Source organism: Tursiops truncatus, chromosome X, assembly GCF_011762595.2.
Source record: "Tursiops truncatus isolate mTurTru1 chromosome X, mTurTru1.mat.Y, whole genome shotgun sequence".
Taxonomy (NCBI): Eukaryota; Metazoa; Chordata; class Mammalia; order Artiodactyla; family Delphinidae; genus Tursiops; species Tursiops truncatus.
The window spans coordinates 109,329,916-109,349,315 of NC_047055.1; the positions used below are offsets into that span (position 1 = coordinate 109,329,916).

General features: G+C 42.8%; 1 protein-coding gene across 1 annotated transcript in view; it reads right to left on the minus strand.

Annotated features, from left to right (window-relative positions):
• Positions 1–19,400, minus strand: part of PTCHD1 (patched domain containing 1) — a 57,155-nt gene that overhangs the window by 10,686 nt on the left and 27,069 nt on the right. The window contains exon 2 of the mRNA XM_004319679.4: positions 7,826–8,486. Coding sequence (XP_004319727.2) covers positions 7,826–8,486 — 661 coding nt within the window. The remainder of the gene's footprint in view (positions 1–7,825; positions 8,487–19,400) is intronic.

Genomic DNA, 19,400 nt, shown 5'->3' on the forward strand with positions numbered 1-19,400 from the left:
TTACATCCATTTCAGAAACTGGGCCAATGAAAACCAAGGAAAGGCAGGGAAGAAAGATTTTGGTACATTCTGTTCCTCTTCACTTTCCTCTCTCAGCAGCTGCCTCCTTTCTTTAGTGTCAACAAATAGATTTAGCCCTTGGTGACCAGAAGCCCTGCACGTAATGGGAGCCTGGGCTCATCATCCAAGGGGCAGGTCCAAGACCTGGGGCAGCCTGAGACCTGGAAGTCAAAGACTGCTGCGTGGTAGTGAGCCTGCCAGGAACTGACCAGCATCCTAGCGCGCTCCCTCTCTTACAGCCACAGTGGTTAAGGTTGATGAATTGCCAGAGGGAACTGCTAAACAATACATACTGATTCTATCAAATTCTGAAGATAAAGAAGCTTTTAAAGTATTCACTTAGTCTTTGAAAAGCACATTCAAGATGTTTGTTTTGGTTCATCGCATGTCTGTATAGTTACGTGCATAGGAACACATGCCTATCAGTGTGTCAAGACACACACACAGGTCCAAGTTCTGATTATTCATGAGTGAATGCTCTGTGGCAGCGCAGGCTTTTAGCCAGGCCCTGGGATAAGGACAGTAGAGCTCTTCACCAGTGTTCAGATACAGTTTATACCAGGAGTGCAATTTAAATTTTATTAGCAGTAGTCTTTGGGATTTTCATCTAGTAAAGTCAAATACCGAAGGATTTAGGCTAATCATTTTTCTTCTTTTCCAAAGAATTTTCTATCTTTCTGTGCAGTTAACTTGCAGGCTTTGGAGGCAATGAAGAGACAAGGCAGCACAGATGATAAATAACACTAATGGTGGAAAATCCTCCAGTCACTTGGGGTGAGTGTCAGGAATACTCACAGATTAAATCTCACTCTCACCCAGACTCCTTTCTGGGACCTGACCAAAGCCTTTGGGATTGTTTACAACCCACCGACGCAGGAATCGACAAGTGAATAGTTGAGAGTTAACCTAACTTTACCCAGTAGATACACTTCCGGAAAGTTGTTCATAAAGTCACTTATATTTTATACGTATTTAATGGTTTTGCTATCAGAGGCAGTCTGGGTGATTTGTTTGTTTATTGTTTTGGCCAATGAATATCACAGGCAAATCGATCTACTTTGTACATTTGGACTTTGTAAGGCAGATGTTTCTTCAGGCCCAGATTCTCCTGCCTTCCCCAGCACACAGAACCACAGCGCGGAGGCTGATGCCTCTGGGTGCTCCTCACATTTTAATCCTTTAATCCTAGCAGGATTTCCTCATCCTGAGTTCTTAAAAGTAAGGAATAACTAAGAAGATGGAGGAGGTAAAATGAGATGGCTTCCAGTTTCAATGGGAAAACATTTAATATCAGGAGACACTGAAGCCGTTGATAGCATGCCTGGCCAGTGCCAGATTTCATATATGGAAATAAAATCACTACATTCTTCTAGAAAATCCATGGAGTGTAATGAATGCATGAGAAAAATCTGCTTAAAACGTATTTTATTCTTAGACAAGTTTCACTAAGTAGCTCATGTTTATAGAAAGCTTTTCCTTCCATGACATCCACATAAATTCATGATTTTTGTTTTTCTGAGAAGAAATTTAAAGTGTATATACGTCTGGCCTGAGTAACAGCTGTTTTAAGGGAGAAGTTCATTAATTGGGTTGCATTTACACTTTGCCTGTTACGAACATTTACTTTCTACGCTGAACTGTTTGGTTTATCACAGCCTGTTTTGTCTGACAGTTAAGAGTGAGAGTAAAGGTGTACTCTGTTTAAGTTAAGACAGATGCTCACATCAGGGCGAATATACACATCTTACTCTTTCTACCAGAGGCTTGTCACATTTTGGTAATTCTAATCACAGCATTGGGTTTTAATCTGAGAAATGATTTTCCTTCATTCGAGAGGTGCAAATAAGAGTCCAAGAAATGAATTGGCTAATAGCTCTTCCTTGTTTTAAGATAAAGTATTTACATACTCTGTGTGTGTGTATACACGCGCGCATGCACTATATAAAATCAGTGTGTACAACTGTGGCCCATAATATATGCTATGGTCATTGTGTAATATCTCTTCATATAGAAGACATATGTAATATATAAATATATGTATATGTGGCATATCTTATTCAAACACATTTTATATATTTACATATAAAATGTGTGAATATATACTATGTAATATAGAGAGAAATATATAGTATTTCTATTCAGACATTTAAACAATATATGTAAGGTTATAAACACATAAAAATGTATATAAACATGAACTTACTGCATGATATATCATATTACATATGATATAGGTAATGTGATATATAATATGTATTATGCACCCAGATTACACAGAGACACACACACATGTACCCACATACACACACACATGCATACACACACACACAAGATGACTAGTAAGTTGATATGAAATTTATTTTACTGGTGAGGAAGAGAAATGTTAGTGCTGCTACACCAGTCAGTGCAGAGAAGGGGCTAGAATCCCTCCCTTAGGTTCCATCTACACTTTGGTTCTTGGCTGGTGAAGTAGCCTAGGTGAAATGCAGGGTATCCTTGACAATGACTACGAATCTGCTTGCGTTGTGAGCTACTGTAGACCCATGTGGGCAACACTGCCGGGCCCCAGCAGTGACTTTCTGAGATGCTAATCCAAATGCAACAACAAACTAGGTGTTTCTCCTCATGGTCTTTTTTTTTTTTTTAACCAGCTCAATGTCCTTCCAGCTGTTGCTTCCAGCTGCCAGACCTTCATGGAATTGGCCACTCTCCTATTCCCTAGACTAGTTGGCTAGACCACCCAGAGGATACCCAAGAGACCTGGGTCAGAGATGAAGCACCCTTGCATTCCTCTGCCTAACTGGGCTCTGCCCTCCCGGACTGTGCCCCTAGTCCCGTTCTTGTCTTCCTTTATGGTTAAGGATAGAACAATAAAACGTGTTTGATCCATTCCCTCAAACCTGTTTTTCCCCACCCACCCCTTACTGTAAGGAGTGGTGGAGCATAAGAATAAAAAGCCGGTAACTAGCCACAAAACTTGATTACACAGTAGCCTTGTAAATTAGTCCCACAATGAGCACAGGTCATTAGAAAAAAGCTATTCAGGAAAAAACTTTGAAAAATTACTCTCTTATTTCAAATCAGATGTAAACAACAGTGGGAACAACAAAACCCCTATGAATCAATTATTTTTCTAGAAACTACTGAACCTTTTAGTGATTTATATCTAAGCAGAGTATTTCCACAGCATTCTAGCATACTTCTACTCCATCATGTAGATTGTTCTATTGTTGCAAATAATGGACTTCTACGATAACGTAGTAGGTTGAGCCATAAGAAATGACCACTTTTGTCGTTCAAAAATGGTCAGATATTGGTACCAATTTTGTAGGTGAAAAATGGTTGAATATTGACAATTTTGTATTTTATTATTATCTGGCTGATTTTTCCCTCCCACATTTCTCATGACTTTAGAAGTATACCAGAATACTCATCAGGAAAGCAAAACTTTGCAGGTTTGCTTAAGTTTAGAGCCAAGATAATTAAGAGTTCCGATTTCTCCATTAGAACGAAATTTCTTGCACAGGAACTTTTACCTCTTTATAAGCCTGAGCTCCGTATACTGCGTCAGATTCTAGGTGGCAGCAAATAAGAACCAATTCTCATAGAACTGAGCCTGAGCTTCTGGTTTCTGCTAAATATAGATAATCTTAGAAACCTGAACGAAGCCAAACATCCTTGCTATTAGCCTCCTCCTAACACTTAATCACATCCTTTCTTCCTTTCCTATCCTTGAATTTGAGTGGCCTGGCTGGATAATGTAGAAGGAAGAGGGAACCCTGGATCTGACATTAGACTGTCTCAAAATCCCAAACATGTGAAAGGGCTTGAAGAATATTTTTCTTGAAGAAAAGTTTTCGTCTCATCTGGGCTCTGAGTCTCTTGTATCTTAATAAATGCAAAGCAACCCTTATAAATTAGATTACCACATAGAAAGTAATATCCCAAGTATCTTTCACCGCAACTTTACTTCTCCCCTTTTAGCTGTACAGAATGTACATGAGGCACCAAACCTGCCAGATGAAGAAGGAAGAAAACCTTCCTTCTGTTGCCTTCTATATTCTCCAGCATTCCATTCCTTTCCTGATTTGTGTCTGATCAGCAAAGCTGTGGAAATATTAAGCCTGTAAGGAGAGCTTGCATGTGCAAAACCTGTGCCAATTTCTTAAATCATACCCAACTGCAGGGCAACGTTGTAAATCCTCATCCTTTAAAGGAAATTCCATAACGGATTAACATGATGAGTGTGAGATGTTTACAAATGGCAGTTCAGGTACCTCAATACCTGGTGTTAACATAGTTTGGAAAGAAAGGCTATTACGTTACGCATAAGGGGCATGGATGAAATAAACTCCTCTCCAAATTATAACTACTAAAAAATGTCAATGAGCATTTATGATACTGTAGACCTTTAAGAATTTCAGCTCTAAATAAACTGATCTGACTCATATGGACAGGGGTTTTGGCAGAAGTGGGGTTGTCTAATATGCATGACACTGATTAAAAACATTCTAAATCCTGATGTATCTATGATTACATCATTGCCAAAATGATTCATCTGTGTAGGATATATTCTTATTGCCAGAGATGTCACGTACCGTCTTGGCTAGAAACACACAGTCACATCCCATTATGGTGAACTCTCAGAGTTTATCCAAATTCTTTCCTATTCTGGAATTTTGTCAGGTTAATACTGCTTGACACACATGGTCTTAAAATTTTCCATTCTAAATCTACTGCCATTTTGGCATTTGGCTGGGTCTGGCCTTATGTGACTGGCATCACACTGAGACTGTTTAGTTTGTTGAATTTTAAACCTATAATTGTTTATCACATTATAGACCTATTGTCGGCCAAGGAAATGTCTGGAAAGGAAAAAGAGACTTTTTCTAAGATACTTTTCCTTCTAAAGGAGGCCATATATTTTTAAAAGTTTTATTTGATCATATATTAGTATCACAGAAAATCAAGAAGTTTTGCTTAAACCTGCTTAGTTTAGAAACTGGACAAGTTTATTGACTCATACTGCAAAACGCTTTGCACTGCATTTCTTCTTGGTCATTTGAAATATTTATTGGCATTTTAGGACTGGTCATCAAAAAACCAGAATTAAACATTGGTCCTGAATGCAGCAGCATTTATGAGCATGCTCTGGCTTATATTCCATTTTACAATCAAATCTGAGAACGAAGAGTTTATCTGAGAAATACGGAAGGGCAACTATCCTAAATCCGGACGCTGTTGGCTTTACGAGCATGTTAAGCATCCGTTACGTGATGCAAAGTATTTATTGCAAATGGGCCTTAGCTACTAAAATGCGTAGCTTCCTTTCATGTTGTGACTAAGTAATTTGAGATCTCTTTGAGCTGAAAATGTACAGAAAAGTTGCCTACTGACTGTCAGCAGGGAAAACTACCATCAAATCAATGCATGTAACATTCCTCACAAATTACGAGCAAGGGTGTATGGGGCACTGTGGCGCTTGATCTCTTTCACGACAAATGCCAGATTTTTCTGAATTGAATTCATGTGAAGTTCACTGATACTGGGTCTCCCTTGCTAACAGCATCTTTCCATCTCTTACATCCCTCCCCACACCAGCACTACCTGCTGTATTCCTTTTTGTGTTGACTTCTACTTACAATATTTAAAACTTAAAAAAGTACAAAAATCAGTTTTAAGGAATTTTAAATATTGTAATTTATTTTACTTAATAAAATTCAAGAAGTTTTGAATATTTAATTTCATTTTACTTATAGTGAAATTAATTTGAAGAAGTTTTGAATATTACTGTTTAGTTTTACTTAAAAATTAATTTTAAGGACCTCTAAATATTGAAATTTTGTTTTATGAATGCAGTTCATTTTCAGGAAGTTTTAAATATTGTATCATTCTCTGAGCTCACTGGTAACTACTTAAGAGTGTCATAAAACCAGGAATGATAGTCCTTTTTCTATCCCTGACATCCTTTTTTCTTCCCCTTAAGAACCTGTCTCCCTTCAGTTTCCCATAAACCCTTATCCCCATTTATCTTCCTCCCACAAAAACAATCACATTAAAAAATACACTGTTTTTAAAATGGAAAGCTAACAAACAAACAAACAAAACAACCCCCCAAGCATCTGACTAATCATGAGCAGAACATTTTAATTGAAATCTTGACTCAGGCCTCCATGGAAGCTCCTCCTAACCAGTCCTTACTCACGCCTCAAGGAACCGCCCTGTATTCCACAGCTGACCCACATCGTCTTGGGGTTATCTTAGAGAGGCAAGTGATGCTGCCATCTCAACAGACTGAGTTCCGGAGGAAGTATGGCAGCCTCTCCTGTGCTGAGTTCGGCAGTGATGAGTAAACCGATCTGGTAATTGCGCAGCATGCTCGGTCTCCGCACAGTGCCCCGCTTTTCCACCAAGGCTGCTAGTATGTGTTTATTGCCTGGGTTTCAGTTCCCACAGGCCGCAGGGCATGGAAGGCCGCACGTAGTTCTGTGGCTCCGCCAGCCCCGCACGTTATCATTTAACCATCATGCAGCTGAGATTTCCCGAGTAAATTCCTTTCTTTTCTACTACCCCCAAACAGGACACAAGGCATACTAATGAACTCCACCATAGTTTTTCCTCAGCCAATGAGAAATGCCACTTCATTTGTCATGTCAGCATCTGATTCCAAATGACATTTTAATTTTGCTAAAGGGATTGATGAGAAGTTGCCAAAGAAGAGGGGGAAGCTAACTGAATCCTTGGCCCACAAGAACTCTGCCATCAGGTTTGCTGGGCATGGCACCTTCAAAATCAGATGGACAGAGCAACTGACATTATGTTATGACCACTACAGCGTTACGTTGACAATTATCTCTATCAGGAAGTTCCTGCAGCCTCCAAGAGAGAACATAGTGGGATTCTCACACTATCATTTTAAAACGTTCTCCTGAGTTCATAGCAAAGACAGGAAAAAGTTACCTTCTTATTTATGTCTCACTTGTTGGCTTCAGAGTTCTCGTACGTTTACCATATCGTTCTGTGTGATGTTCGCATCCACTCAGTCCATCGGGTAGGGAAACCGAGGCCAGTGGACACTGTTCGCGCCCAACCTCTGTGCCCTCCCGTTCCCCATTCTTGAGCTCACGGAAGTCTTCTTACTCCAAATACTGGTAACCTGAGGGATTTCTCCAGCTGCAGGAATGTGCTTGGTCTTCCCTGGGAAGTGCTGGGGCGTTAATGACTCGGGGGAGAACCCTCAATGAATCATACATAGGGTTTCTGGGTACACTGCACAGCTTTCAGCCTCCTCACCCCTCAAGGAGACCTCTGAGGTCTCTCAAAGGTCCCCAGTGGGACTAAGCCACGGGTGCCCACAGCTTATGCTGATTAGCATACCCCGAATCGTCTTCCTTCCCTGTTTCATGTCCTCACTCCCATGCTCGGGTCTCAAAGTACTTGTATCTAAATCCTTGTCTCAGGGTCTGCTTCTGGGGAAGCCCAGCCTAAGGCGCTGGAGCACAGAGATTAATATCTGCTCAACACCATGCAGCTACTTAATGGAGAACCAGGCCTGGAACCCAGGACTTTGGACTTCCGGCACATTTACCAGATAAGGCTGCCTCTTGTGACCCAACACCACCTTATAGAACTGGCCCCAGGGCTTCTGGGCAAGAGGAGGAAGCCATAAATGAAACAAACTTGTTAGACGGCTTCTCCTTGCCTTTTAGGAACCCAGTCACCACCACCAGAAGGAGGAAACAGAAAAACAAAGGGTAGTAATTACCTAGCATGACGAAAGGGACTCCCAGGAAGGTGGAATTGTATTTCCCACCAGTAAGATTGATGATCCCGGCCGCAGTGAGAGTGGCCAGGCTTATGGTCACCAGCCCGAGCAGGCCCAGCCAGGGTTTGCTGCGGACGCAGTCCTGCATGGAGCAGCAGAGGATGGCCATGGTGGCCACCAGGATCAAGCTGGTGACCAGGTAGCGTTCTGATACGCGGCTGGTCTTCTGGAAATCTTCCCTCAGTGAGGAGGACGTGTAAGGGTACATTTTGACTTTGCCGTTAGATTTCTGGAACAGTCGGACGGTGTCGCAGAAGCTGGACTCCCACCTCTCTGCCACCATGTCGTTGAGACTGTTGATTGACTGCAGGTAGTAGGTGAGCTGGACGGCCTCTGCGGATTTCACTCGGTCCTTGCTGTGCACGGTGACGCCTCCAAGCTGATGCCCGTTGTAAACTGCCCTCCCGTCCTTTAAGTGAGTGATCGGGTACGTGATAGCAAAATTGGTCCGGTTGGTGGCCCGAGCATTCTTTAGCTCCTCCAGGACATGCACTATGTCGTCCACGATGCAAGTCTTATCGTTATTCAGGATACATATGTGAGCAAATGTGTAATTAAATCCAGGCCTTGGAACCTGGATCCTGGTCACAGCAGCATGCAACTATGGGGAAAAAATGAGAGTCAGTGTTGATTACCAAAAATAAGACAGTACTAAGTGACATTAGCTCTGTGGATTCAAACGTCTCTATTTTTTTGTGGGGGAGGGGAAAGGGGGTCACTCATGCCATCTCTAAGCTAAAGAGTTCAAATTAAATGTTATAACCTTACATCAGAAGTGGGTAGTAAGGATGTAAAACACAGATTTGAACTTGTCAGAAATGAAAATTCTCAGACCTGGTAAGTCACAGTCTCTGGGGTGTGGCCTAGGAATCTGGGTTTTCACAAGCCCTTCGGGGGATTCTGATATAGCTAAAGTTTGAGGAGCACCACCATTATTTCTACACGTTGTGTGTTCTTTATGTGTGACTCAGTTGGTCTATAAATATCTGAAAATCGTATACTGGTCCACCCCAGTATAAGGTCTCCCCTTGAAAATGTAAGAAGTGAACTAAGGTGCAATTCCAAGTGCACAGGCCCCCTGTAGGCCCATCCCTTGCTGCCGATTTGTAGGGCAGCTAAATGATTTCCCCATTCAATGTAGTCACTCTGTGACATAAAAGACAAGCGGTTCACCTTGAGGGCTCTTGTATTCTCTGCTTCCGTGGGAAGGGAGCTGTAACTGCAGAGCTTGGCTGGGATACATGGCAGTCATGCTAAGGGAACATAGTAGGATTTATTCCGCACACCTTGCCCTAAATCACATTTGCTGTGCCCGAGTTCTGTATGCCTGTGATCCAAGTGCACATGGGAATACAGACGCTCATTTAACAGCCCCTACTACGTGCAAGGCACAGTTCTAGGCCCTTTATATGGATTAAGTCATTTAATCCTTACAAGAAACTCTAAAGTAGGTACAAATACTAGCCTCATTTTACAGACGAGGAAGCTGAGACACAGAGAAGCCAAGTCACTTGCCCAAGGCCACACAGAGCTGGGCTCTACCAGGCAGTCTGGTTCCAGAACCTGTGCTCCTGGCCCCTCACCATACGCCTCTAGGTTGGCAATCCCAGGAGCCAGATGAAGGTTCTTGCTAGCAACTAAATCCTGGTTTTGTGCTTTCACCGCCCCACCTCTAAAAAATGACAAGGGCTCAAGTTCAGACATGTAGGAGCGTGTGTAATCTAGTCTAAGGTGAGAAAATACGGCCTTCTCTCTGTGAAATGAGGCCATTAGTGGACATGTAGCTGAGTGTTAAACAAATGAGCACATCTAGGTCCATGCCTGGCACTGAGAGGGCTCTCCCAAGAGCAGAGCTAGCCGTTATTACATACCTGATGAACGAAGAACATTTCACACTTAAAGGGAATAAAAGCCTCGTATCCGGAGTTGCCGTACTGTTGCTGTGCCATTATAGCTCATAACCTTCTGAGCGTCTCCATGACCCTGATAGATTTGCTCTTAAATCTGCTGTAGCTGGATTATTTGCTGAGACATTTTCCTGTGCATGCATGTGCCAGAGTGAGTGGGATACTATGTTTTTTGAAAATGTCTGAGGGGCACCAGCTGTCAAAGTCCTCCTTCCTCACGTCTCCTCACGGGCCCCAACCCGTAAACACTGAGAGTGTGTTTTCATCCATTCTTCTCTAACCTTGGCCCAGTGAATTTTGATTAAAAGAACGCCTAACTACAAAAAAAATTCCAAAATATGAAAAGTTACTTTGGAGGAGAGAAGAACCAAGAGGAATTTAAAGACAAGAGGGAGTTAAAAGAAAGACTTTGGGGGCAAGCTTCAGAATAGGCTAGAAAAGGAGTGGTATTGAAAGCATGCATATGTGTAATATTTAGTGCATTGTTTGTTCCCATGAACAGTCTAATAAATCTCCCTTAGAGTGATTACTAAATATGTCAAGAGAAAAAGATTGCCAAATAAGATGGTGCTAAGTCACAGGGCTGAACCCAGTTATAGCAAGGGGATATTTTCCATCCATTCTCTAAGGCGACCATGCCACGCTGGGTGGGGAGTTGTAAACTATTTAGTGATCTGCCAACTCTGCCGATCTACTGCTGGGACCCCCTGGGACCACAGACCAAAGAAAGCAGACATGCTGTTAACCCCTGTACCACCAGCTCATAGGAGGGAGGCTTGGAAAATAAGAACCTTACTGAAGTTTGAGAGGGAAGGTTTCTTAATTCTCAGTACCAGAACTGCTGTGAGATTCACCTGCTTTGAATTTCCGAAGGGAAGGTGGGTAGAACATGTGTCACTCTCGCTTCTCAGTGGCAGGGAGATGCTGGGTGAAAAAGCAGCCAGAGAAGGGGCGTTGGCTGAGGCCACCCACCTGGCAGGGGGAGTCTACTGGGATTCTACTGTGGGATAAGAGGTGCGAGGATAATGAGAGGTATGGGAAAGGAGAATGGAGACTCCCTCCTGGGGCTTTTGGGATTACTCACTTCTGATCTTTGGTTCTTACGCCTACACGTCAGATACACACACATTCTACTCTTGGCTGTCCACAGAGCCACAGGCAGACACACTACACGTGCTACTTGGACATCTACCTGTACAGGGTTTTAGAATGCCTTGATTTACTTTCCTAAAGGAGCCCCACTCAGGACAGCAGAGGCATTAGTAGGTGATCTTAGATTATATTCACAGGGGAAAATGGAAGCCAGAGATCAAAGCTATGCTTTTGTTTTTTTGCTTTATACTCACTTTAAATTTCTGCACTGAAAAAGAAAAGCAACGTGAAAACGATGACAAATTAGTTTACAGTGACTTCATCTTTGTCTTTAATCTTTGTTCTTAGGGGCAGAAGGGGGAAAGAAAGATAGGAAGACATCATAGCATGATAGTGAGATGGTGACCAAGACACCTCAGTCCATGAAATGGACAATCTCAATCCCTGTAAGCTTATTATTAGAGACCCTCAGAAAAGAAAAGGAGAGGGAAGTGACATAAAGTCATAGTCCTGACCCTTAATATAGTCTGAATCTGTCATGTGAATCAGCATATAATCCACGTTTCTATAACTATGTACAGATTTTGGATTATTCACTCAACACACATTGAATAAGTACTCATCAAATCTACTGTGTTGTCAAAATAGGATAATTTCCCTGAATTTAGGGTGCTCACACTTACACATGGAAAATCACATAAGAGATCTGACGTCCAAAACAAAGGGGCTATTCTAACAATGCCGAGCGCTCTAGTAAAGCCTAATCCAATGTCAGTCTTGATCGCAATATGTTTATTATTATTGTATTTGCCGCCAAAGAGGCCAAAGTGAATGTTAAATTGAGATTCGTTCTAGGGCTCTGAACATACTGTTTAAATTGTTAGATTCTTTTCTCTCATCACCCTTCAGGCTAAGAATGATGACAGTAATAGTAACTCGTCTGCTAAGCACTCTCTATATAGTTTTCAAAATTTCTTCAATACAAGACTCTATGGACATGGTTAAATCGTGATTCCCGTTTTATAGCTGGAGCAGCTGAGGCCTAACGAGTCTAGACCAGGGCAGCTTTAGAACTTTTGGGGAAGAATGAAGAATTGTCAGCCCACTTGGTTCAAATGACCGGCCTTGATGTGACTGAACTGTGGGATGGCCACATTTGGGGATCTGGGGTCCATTAAGAGAGACCAGAAATAATCCAAACAGCCAAACTTCATCTTTAGGCAGCAACGGAACATGGCAATGTTAACAGGTAATGAAGGGGATGGGTTTTGAACTTACTGAATTTTCTTATTCTCCATCCAGCCTCTTTAGTTGCCAAATGAAACTTCTAAAACCGCCTTACCAAGAAAAAAGACCGGGGGGCATAACGGAATCCAGTAACAGGAAGTTTTGACTTCGAGTCTGGCTTTTGCTGCTTAGGTAGGAGTGTCGGAGACCCTAGGAATGTCATTCTGCTTCTTCATGTCTCAGATTTTTCAGTAAAAAAAGGAGGTTGGTCTAGCTAATCTCCACGGACAATTTGGTTCTAACATGACATGATTCGAAGATGAGTGACACCCACAAAGTATACAATCAGATCCTCAGTGAGAGAAAGTTAACTTCATAAATATCAACTTGAGATTTATTACAGCTGCTTGAAGTATGCTTTTCCAACACACTGAAGTTCTTTTTAGGTCAGTGACAGATCTGATAGTAGATGAAACCCAGAAAGAAAACCACAGGATAGGGAAAATAGGTTTACTGGGGAAAAAAAAAGATTCCCTTCTCTGAGTGATTTCCCGTGCTGGGGAGGCACTGGCTCTTATAATCCCCTTCTGCCAGAGCCTGGGACAAAGCCAGTGTGGGCTGCTGGTCACGACAGGCCAGAGTCTAATTTCCTCTCTGCCTCTCCTTGGCACACTCAGATCTTCCTCAGAAGACAGCAGGGGCACCTTGTAGAGGAGAGTACAGAAGGGAACTGGGAGGAAGGAAGTGTCTGCTCCTGAGTGGTAATTGACGTAGGAAAAATACCTGTGGGTTCAGAAGAGCTTTTCCATACCTTCCAGCTCTTTTTGTATTTGTTTCTTGTTGAAAAATGGGAGAGAGAAGGCAGGAAGGCCATTAAGGCAGGGCAATTAACACCTGACGCTGTCCCCCAGCAAGCTCAGCTGTGCCGGAGGCTCAGAGGAGGTGGGGGGTCCCCAGGGGGGATCAGTCTGATGGCACTACCTTTATCAGCTGCCTTCCTTTCCTTATCTCACCTTCCCGCCCCCTCCTTCTGCCACTCCCAAATAAGCTGCGCACATGGGAACAGTTTAAAAGGGGAGCTTATTGGTTTGCCTTTCTAACCTATATCATTTGCCCCCAAATATTACCTTCAAAGTGATGCTAAATCAAAATTGCTTTAAAATGCTTTCAAGGAATATCTGGTTTTCATGCCCGAATGAAGTGTTTTCTTCACCGAGTCCCCTCCAAATTCCAGGCCTTGACCAGGGTCTATATGCTGCCACTGTAAGTGGGTAGGAACGGACTGGCAAGGTATCCTCACCCAGGACACAAGAAAGCACCTTGAAGTGGATGGATCTGGTGTCTGCAGTTCATCAATTACGCTAGCTCCCTCGGTTTTATGTTCTGTCTCTGCATGATCTCACTCTCACCCACTCTCTTTCCTCTTCTTTTAATAGAAGTGTATTACATCAGAACATCAGTCGCAAGTTGGGGATTGTTACTGTGATTCATTTGTAGTGCAGCCAAAAGCAAGTTAGTCATGCCTTAATAAGTGGACAGAAATATCATTCTGCCTTTGAAACATAACGTGTTCGGAGGACACCAAATTTAAGCTGTGGATATAGCTAAACAAGTGACTATCCACACGCTTCCTTTACACACAGGTGCCTGGTGTCATGCTGACCTGCTCCAGTGACAAAAAACCCAAACGGTTACCTTTGTCAGTACTGCAGTGCCAGTGCAGGTCTGGGAGAGTGGAATGTTTCTGTTTCTCTCCTTGCTTTACCAGGGGGTAAACAGTGTTTTGTGGGTGCTGACACTAAAAGCCCCACATTGTAATTCCCCAAACAGGTTGTTTGTCTTTGCAGCCTTGACTGAAAAGACATCGCAGCTTTGGATTTGAAGGAAATAAATCTGCGATTTTCCAAACAAAATATAGTAATGACGAAGGAAAAGGCAATTGCAATATCTCATTGCAACTTTTGCCTGATTCCACGTTGGTCTGGATGAGACAGAATGCAATGAACCACAGGTTCAATGCTCTCTTTTTTCCCGTAGTCTGGGAGAAAATTTGGCTTGCTCTTGATTACCAAAAAAAAAAAAAAAATTCCTTGATATGAAGGCTCCTGGAAATCTGTAAAGTTAAACTTTCTGATTAGAGTGGTTATTTTTGAATCCTGCTGTCCTCACTTGACTTTCATGGTCAAGCTTAAACTCTGCTTGAGCAAGTTTGTGGGTCATGAGTTTTGCTAGGTAACTAAGAGAACAGGATGCTCTCAGAAATGGAAGAATATTAAAGCTGACTGGCTAAGAGGCAAAGAGAAGTTCCAAGGAGCCGAATGCCTGGGGAACTGCCAACAACCCTTTTAAGATTTGGTCAGGAGACCACAAATAACTATGCAAGGGGACAGACAAAATTAAAAAAAGGATACCGAGGACGTCTAGGTCTGGAGAACAACTGTGAACCTAAGTGGGAAAAGCACTGGATCAGGAGTCAGAAGACTTCAGTTTGAGTCCTTGTTCTGGGTCTTGCTGGCCACATGAGTTAGAGATAAATAAGGAATGAACTTTGGAAAACACATACCATGCCACTTCCCTGCCCTAAAGTCTCCAGTGGTTCCTCATCGTGCTGAGAGCAAAAACCCAAGTCCTGACTGTAGCCAACAAGATGATCCATTGCCCCTGGCACTTTCTACGGATTCCTATCTCACCGTGCCCGAGTCACACTGCCTGTCTTTGCCATGAGTCTGCCTGGAATGTCTTCCCTTCAGATAGCCTTACTTCCTTCACTTCCCTGCTCAAATGTAATCATCTTCCCTGACTCCACCCCCAAGTTAAAAAAATAGCATCCCTCGTCGTCACCATCATCTTTGCTTGTTTTAAGTTTTTCATGGCACCAACTATGATATGGCATTACATTCTATGTAATATATACGTATTAGTTTCTTTATTCTGCTGTCCCCACTAGAGTATGTTTTACCATGCTGGAGTGTTTGTCTCTTTGGTCTACTTCTACATCTCCATTACTTAGTTCCTGAAACATATACTCAATAGTTATGGCGTAAACACATGACCATAATAATCTTGTGAGTGAATGGATTTTAGTCTGTCTCACGGGCATGATGAGGGCCAGTGAGGTGACAGATGTGCATGCATATTGTAAACTTTAGAGGGCTACACAAATGTAGTTCTTATTCAGCAGGGAAGCATGGAGTGGTTAGTATCTTCCAGCTGTCCAGACACAACCCTACAATTGATTCCTGATTCTCCTGGAGCCCGTGATCTTTCCCACGATTTGGCAACATCTTGTGCTGTAGTGGGAGGGACATGGGCTATGAGGTCAGAATGCCACCAGTTCAAATCCTGCTGCTTAGTGCTAGCTTTCAGGGCATAGATAGCTGCCCCTATCTCCTTACCACTTCAGTGCACACCAGCCCTGTTTCCAGCCTGATGTGGAAATAATGAAGCATTAACGTACTATCTCAATCCCAAGCAGCCTGGATCGATGACTCAAAACAGTTTGTGTATAAATAGCCCAGCTCCCTTGTCCCCAAGGTGGGCTGACTCTGCAACATGTGTTCTTCATTGGCTCCTGGAGTTGCCCAGTGGGATTAGGCTCCAGTTGCCCACAGAGTAACCGGCTTGACAATGTCCCCATAACTTACTTCTTCCCTTCCCCGGCTCCTGTTGCCATTATCTTATCAGTGCTTCCTGGGGTTGTCCTCCACATATACTACTTGCATCAGTTCCTTGACTCTGCGTCAACTTTAGCGGGAAACCAAACTAAGACAGTTACTTCAGGCATTTAATTCAGTTTCATTATCTGTAAAATGGGGATAAACCTGACCTCATAGGGTCATTATGAAGATCAAGTGTGATAACATAAAAAAGGTTTGTGGTCTGGCATTTAATATTGGGTTAAACCATATGAAATTTCCACTTCTATAGGTAAAAGAGTGGTTCAGTATTGGCAGTTTTATGTGGATCACCTAACCTTCAGCGAGGGTCTGTTCTTTCCCCTTTTAGCCCCTCCTCCTTTCCAAGAGTCCTGCCAGAACTCCCCTGGGAGGAGGGGGTCACAGACAATTTTATTTGGTTTCCAAGGACCAGTTTGGTGGTACCAGGACAGGCTTTTAGGAAAAAGACAACAGTTTGGGGCTAGAATATCCACTCATTCCCTTTTCCACGAGCAAAACTGAGACTTGCAGATACTGTGGCCATGAGTCCCTGCATGCAACTGGAATGCACACTTTTAGCAGTTTTCAGCTTAAGGGAAAAAAATGCTATATAACCCACATCCCTGATCTACTTGGAACTGCAAATAATTGATAACAATATTAAATCTACAAAATTATGAACAAGTGTCTTCATCAGACGAGATCTTTGGCAATTTTTTTTCCTTCAAAGGATTCACTAAGTTTGTAATGGGCACGGAGCAAGGAAAAAGTTCCGCCTAATGACATGGCGGCGGCACTCCTGAGTGGTGGACCATGAGCTTTATAAGAGCAAGTACTTGATTTAATTCATAAAAGAGTGTGTTACCTGATAGTGCATGTTTTTCCTGGAAATGGTTTTTTTTTCTGTTTTTTTCTGTTTCCCAAACTACTGACCTTACAAAGCTACTGACCTTAAAAATCACAGGAGTGTCTCAGCTGCTGCCCTCCTTTTCCAGATCTGAAAAGAAGTCTTACAGAGCAAATGGTCAAGGCCATGATAGTTTCTGTGATTCAGCTTGCTAGGGCCTTGACCTTTCTGGGAGGTGCCAATGTCGGTGGCCTCGTGTGGCGTGGAGAAGACAGACTGCCTGGACTCAGTTGCCAGCTGTGGCTCTTAGTAGATATGTGATCCTGAACACTAAGCTGTTACTTAATAGCTCTTTCTGTGCCTCAGCTTCCTCATCAGTAAAATGAGGTCAATCATAGTACCTATCTCCTTAGGATTGTTGGAGGATAAGTGAGAAATTGAATGGAAACTGCTCGATATAGTCTCTGACACGCAAGTGCTACCCAGTAAAGGTTTGTTAGCAAAAAAACCAAAATGAACAAACAAAAAACCCCCTTTCTATCCTCTGTTTTGCCTTGTCCCCCTTAATTTTTTTCTTTTACCCATAGAACTTCCTCAGTGTTTCTTGAAAAGTATCTTCAATGAAATGTAAAGGTGACAGATTTTTGCTCCCATCTTTACTAGAGACTAAAGGGTAAATGGGGTTAATAGCATGCACCAATACACATAATTGAAGAGAAGAGCTGGACTGTATGTGTTTACAAGTTGCACTCCCTAATTCCAGGATAAACTCCCAGCCTGAAACCATTCCACCTTTTTCAGGTTAGCTTCCCAGTTAGATTACCGTGCACATCCGACTAGGAAGGGGACTATGGTGTGGGCGAAAGAAGGAAACTAAAAGGTGTTAACTGCCTATGAAGGGTTGGGCTTTGTGCAGAGAATGCTGCATCTATCATCTCATTCAGTCCTCACAGCAGTTCAGAGAGGTCAATGTTACATTGCATTTACAGGTGAGGAAACTGAGCCTCAAGGAACTTAACTTGCCCACAGTCACAAATTTAGTAAGTGGATCGGCCCAGATTTAAATCTTGGGCTCAGAAGATTCTCTCCCAGTGGCGTTTTTTTGGCACAGTAAAGACCTTACCCCTTCATCTCTGTGCTTTGGCCATTTGGATATTGATAAACTTGTTTTGGGGTGTTAGGCTTAAGCATGGTCAAGCCACAGAATGACATGGTTAGGGGCAGTTATGAATTAAAAGTGGTGATGGGGCTTCCCTGGTGGCGCAGTGGTTGGGAGTCCGCCTGCCGATGCAGGGGACACGGGTTCGTGCCCCGGTCCGGGAAGATCCCACATGCCCCGGAGCGGCTGGGCCCGTGAGCCATGGCCGCTGAGCCTGCGCGTCCGGAGCCTGTGCTCCGCAACCGGAGAGGCCACAGCAGTGAGAGGCCCGCGTACCGCAAAAAAATAAAAAATAAAAAAAAAATAAATAAAAAAAATAAAAGTGGTGATGACGTAGCAAAATCAAGGGGTCAAACGTGACAAAGCAGCCTAGGGGAAGCAGCAAGACTCTGACCTGTACTGAACAGTGAGACCCAGCAAATGCCAGCTATCTATGATAGAGACCTCAGAGAGAAGCTACAATCTCATTACTAGTGACAAGCACATGCCACTAGCTGGAGATGCCGAAAACAGATGTATGAGGACAAGCCTTTCATCGGTCCAGATAGCATCCTTTGCATCTTGTGTGTTTTCTATGTGACTCTCCCCCCACCCCCCATACACACACGCAGAAGGAAAAAGAAAAAAATACGTTATAGAACATGTTTGTGAAAAGGGCCGGCAATTTGGGGGTTTATTGCAAAACATGAGATTTAAGTTGGGGGTGTACAGGATTTGGCTATCACTCCGCCACAAAGGCAGTTTAACATTGGAATATAAATGCTCCATGAGGGCAGGGACTCTGTTTCACTCCATACTGTATGGTACATAGAGGAAGCCCGACAAAGCCGTGCTGACTGAACCTTCAGTGTTTGTTCCTTCTTGCTGATTTATATTTTCTCTGGTGACATTGAATGATACTTCATTTGTACCCAAAGGCTACTGTTCTACCTGCATATCATTTCCATCTTAAATAAACAGATGACATTGAATTTAGTCCTGTCACTTACACACTGCAGACAAATGGCTGACCTCATTAGACAGACGGATATGGTTAGAATGCAATGTAAAAAATGTAAGAGCAGAGAAACAATTTAGGTAGGAGATTGGGTAATTATGTGTTAAAAAATAATTGGGTAATTATGTGTTAAAAATAATTATGTGTTACGCTTAATTATAGAGTAGTTTGAATTTTTTTCTAGTGTTTTTGTTTGTTGGAGGGGAAAAGTTTTTTTAAAAATACAGAATAGTTTAGAGACTAACATAAAAACTCCCAGGTACCTATATCCAGTGTCATGTCTGTTTGAAGATTCTGGCCCTGGTGTTAATGCTGTCCATGTAGGTGACCATATAATTTATCATGCAAACTGGAACACCTTTTTTTTTTTTTAAATAATGTTATAGCCAATTATGTCTCAGTTTTTGTTTTTTTTTTGCGGTACGCGGGCCTCTCACTGCTGTGGCTCTCCCGTTGTGGAGCACAGGCTCCGGACTCGCAGGCTCAGCGGCCGTGGCTCACGGGCCCAGCCGCTCCGCGGCATGTGGGATCTTCCCAGACCGGGGCACGAACCCGTGTCCCCTGCATCGGCAGGCGGACTCTCAACCACTGCGCCACCAGGGAAGCCCTCAGTTTTTTTTTTAAAAATTA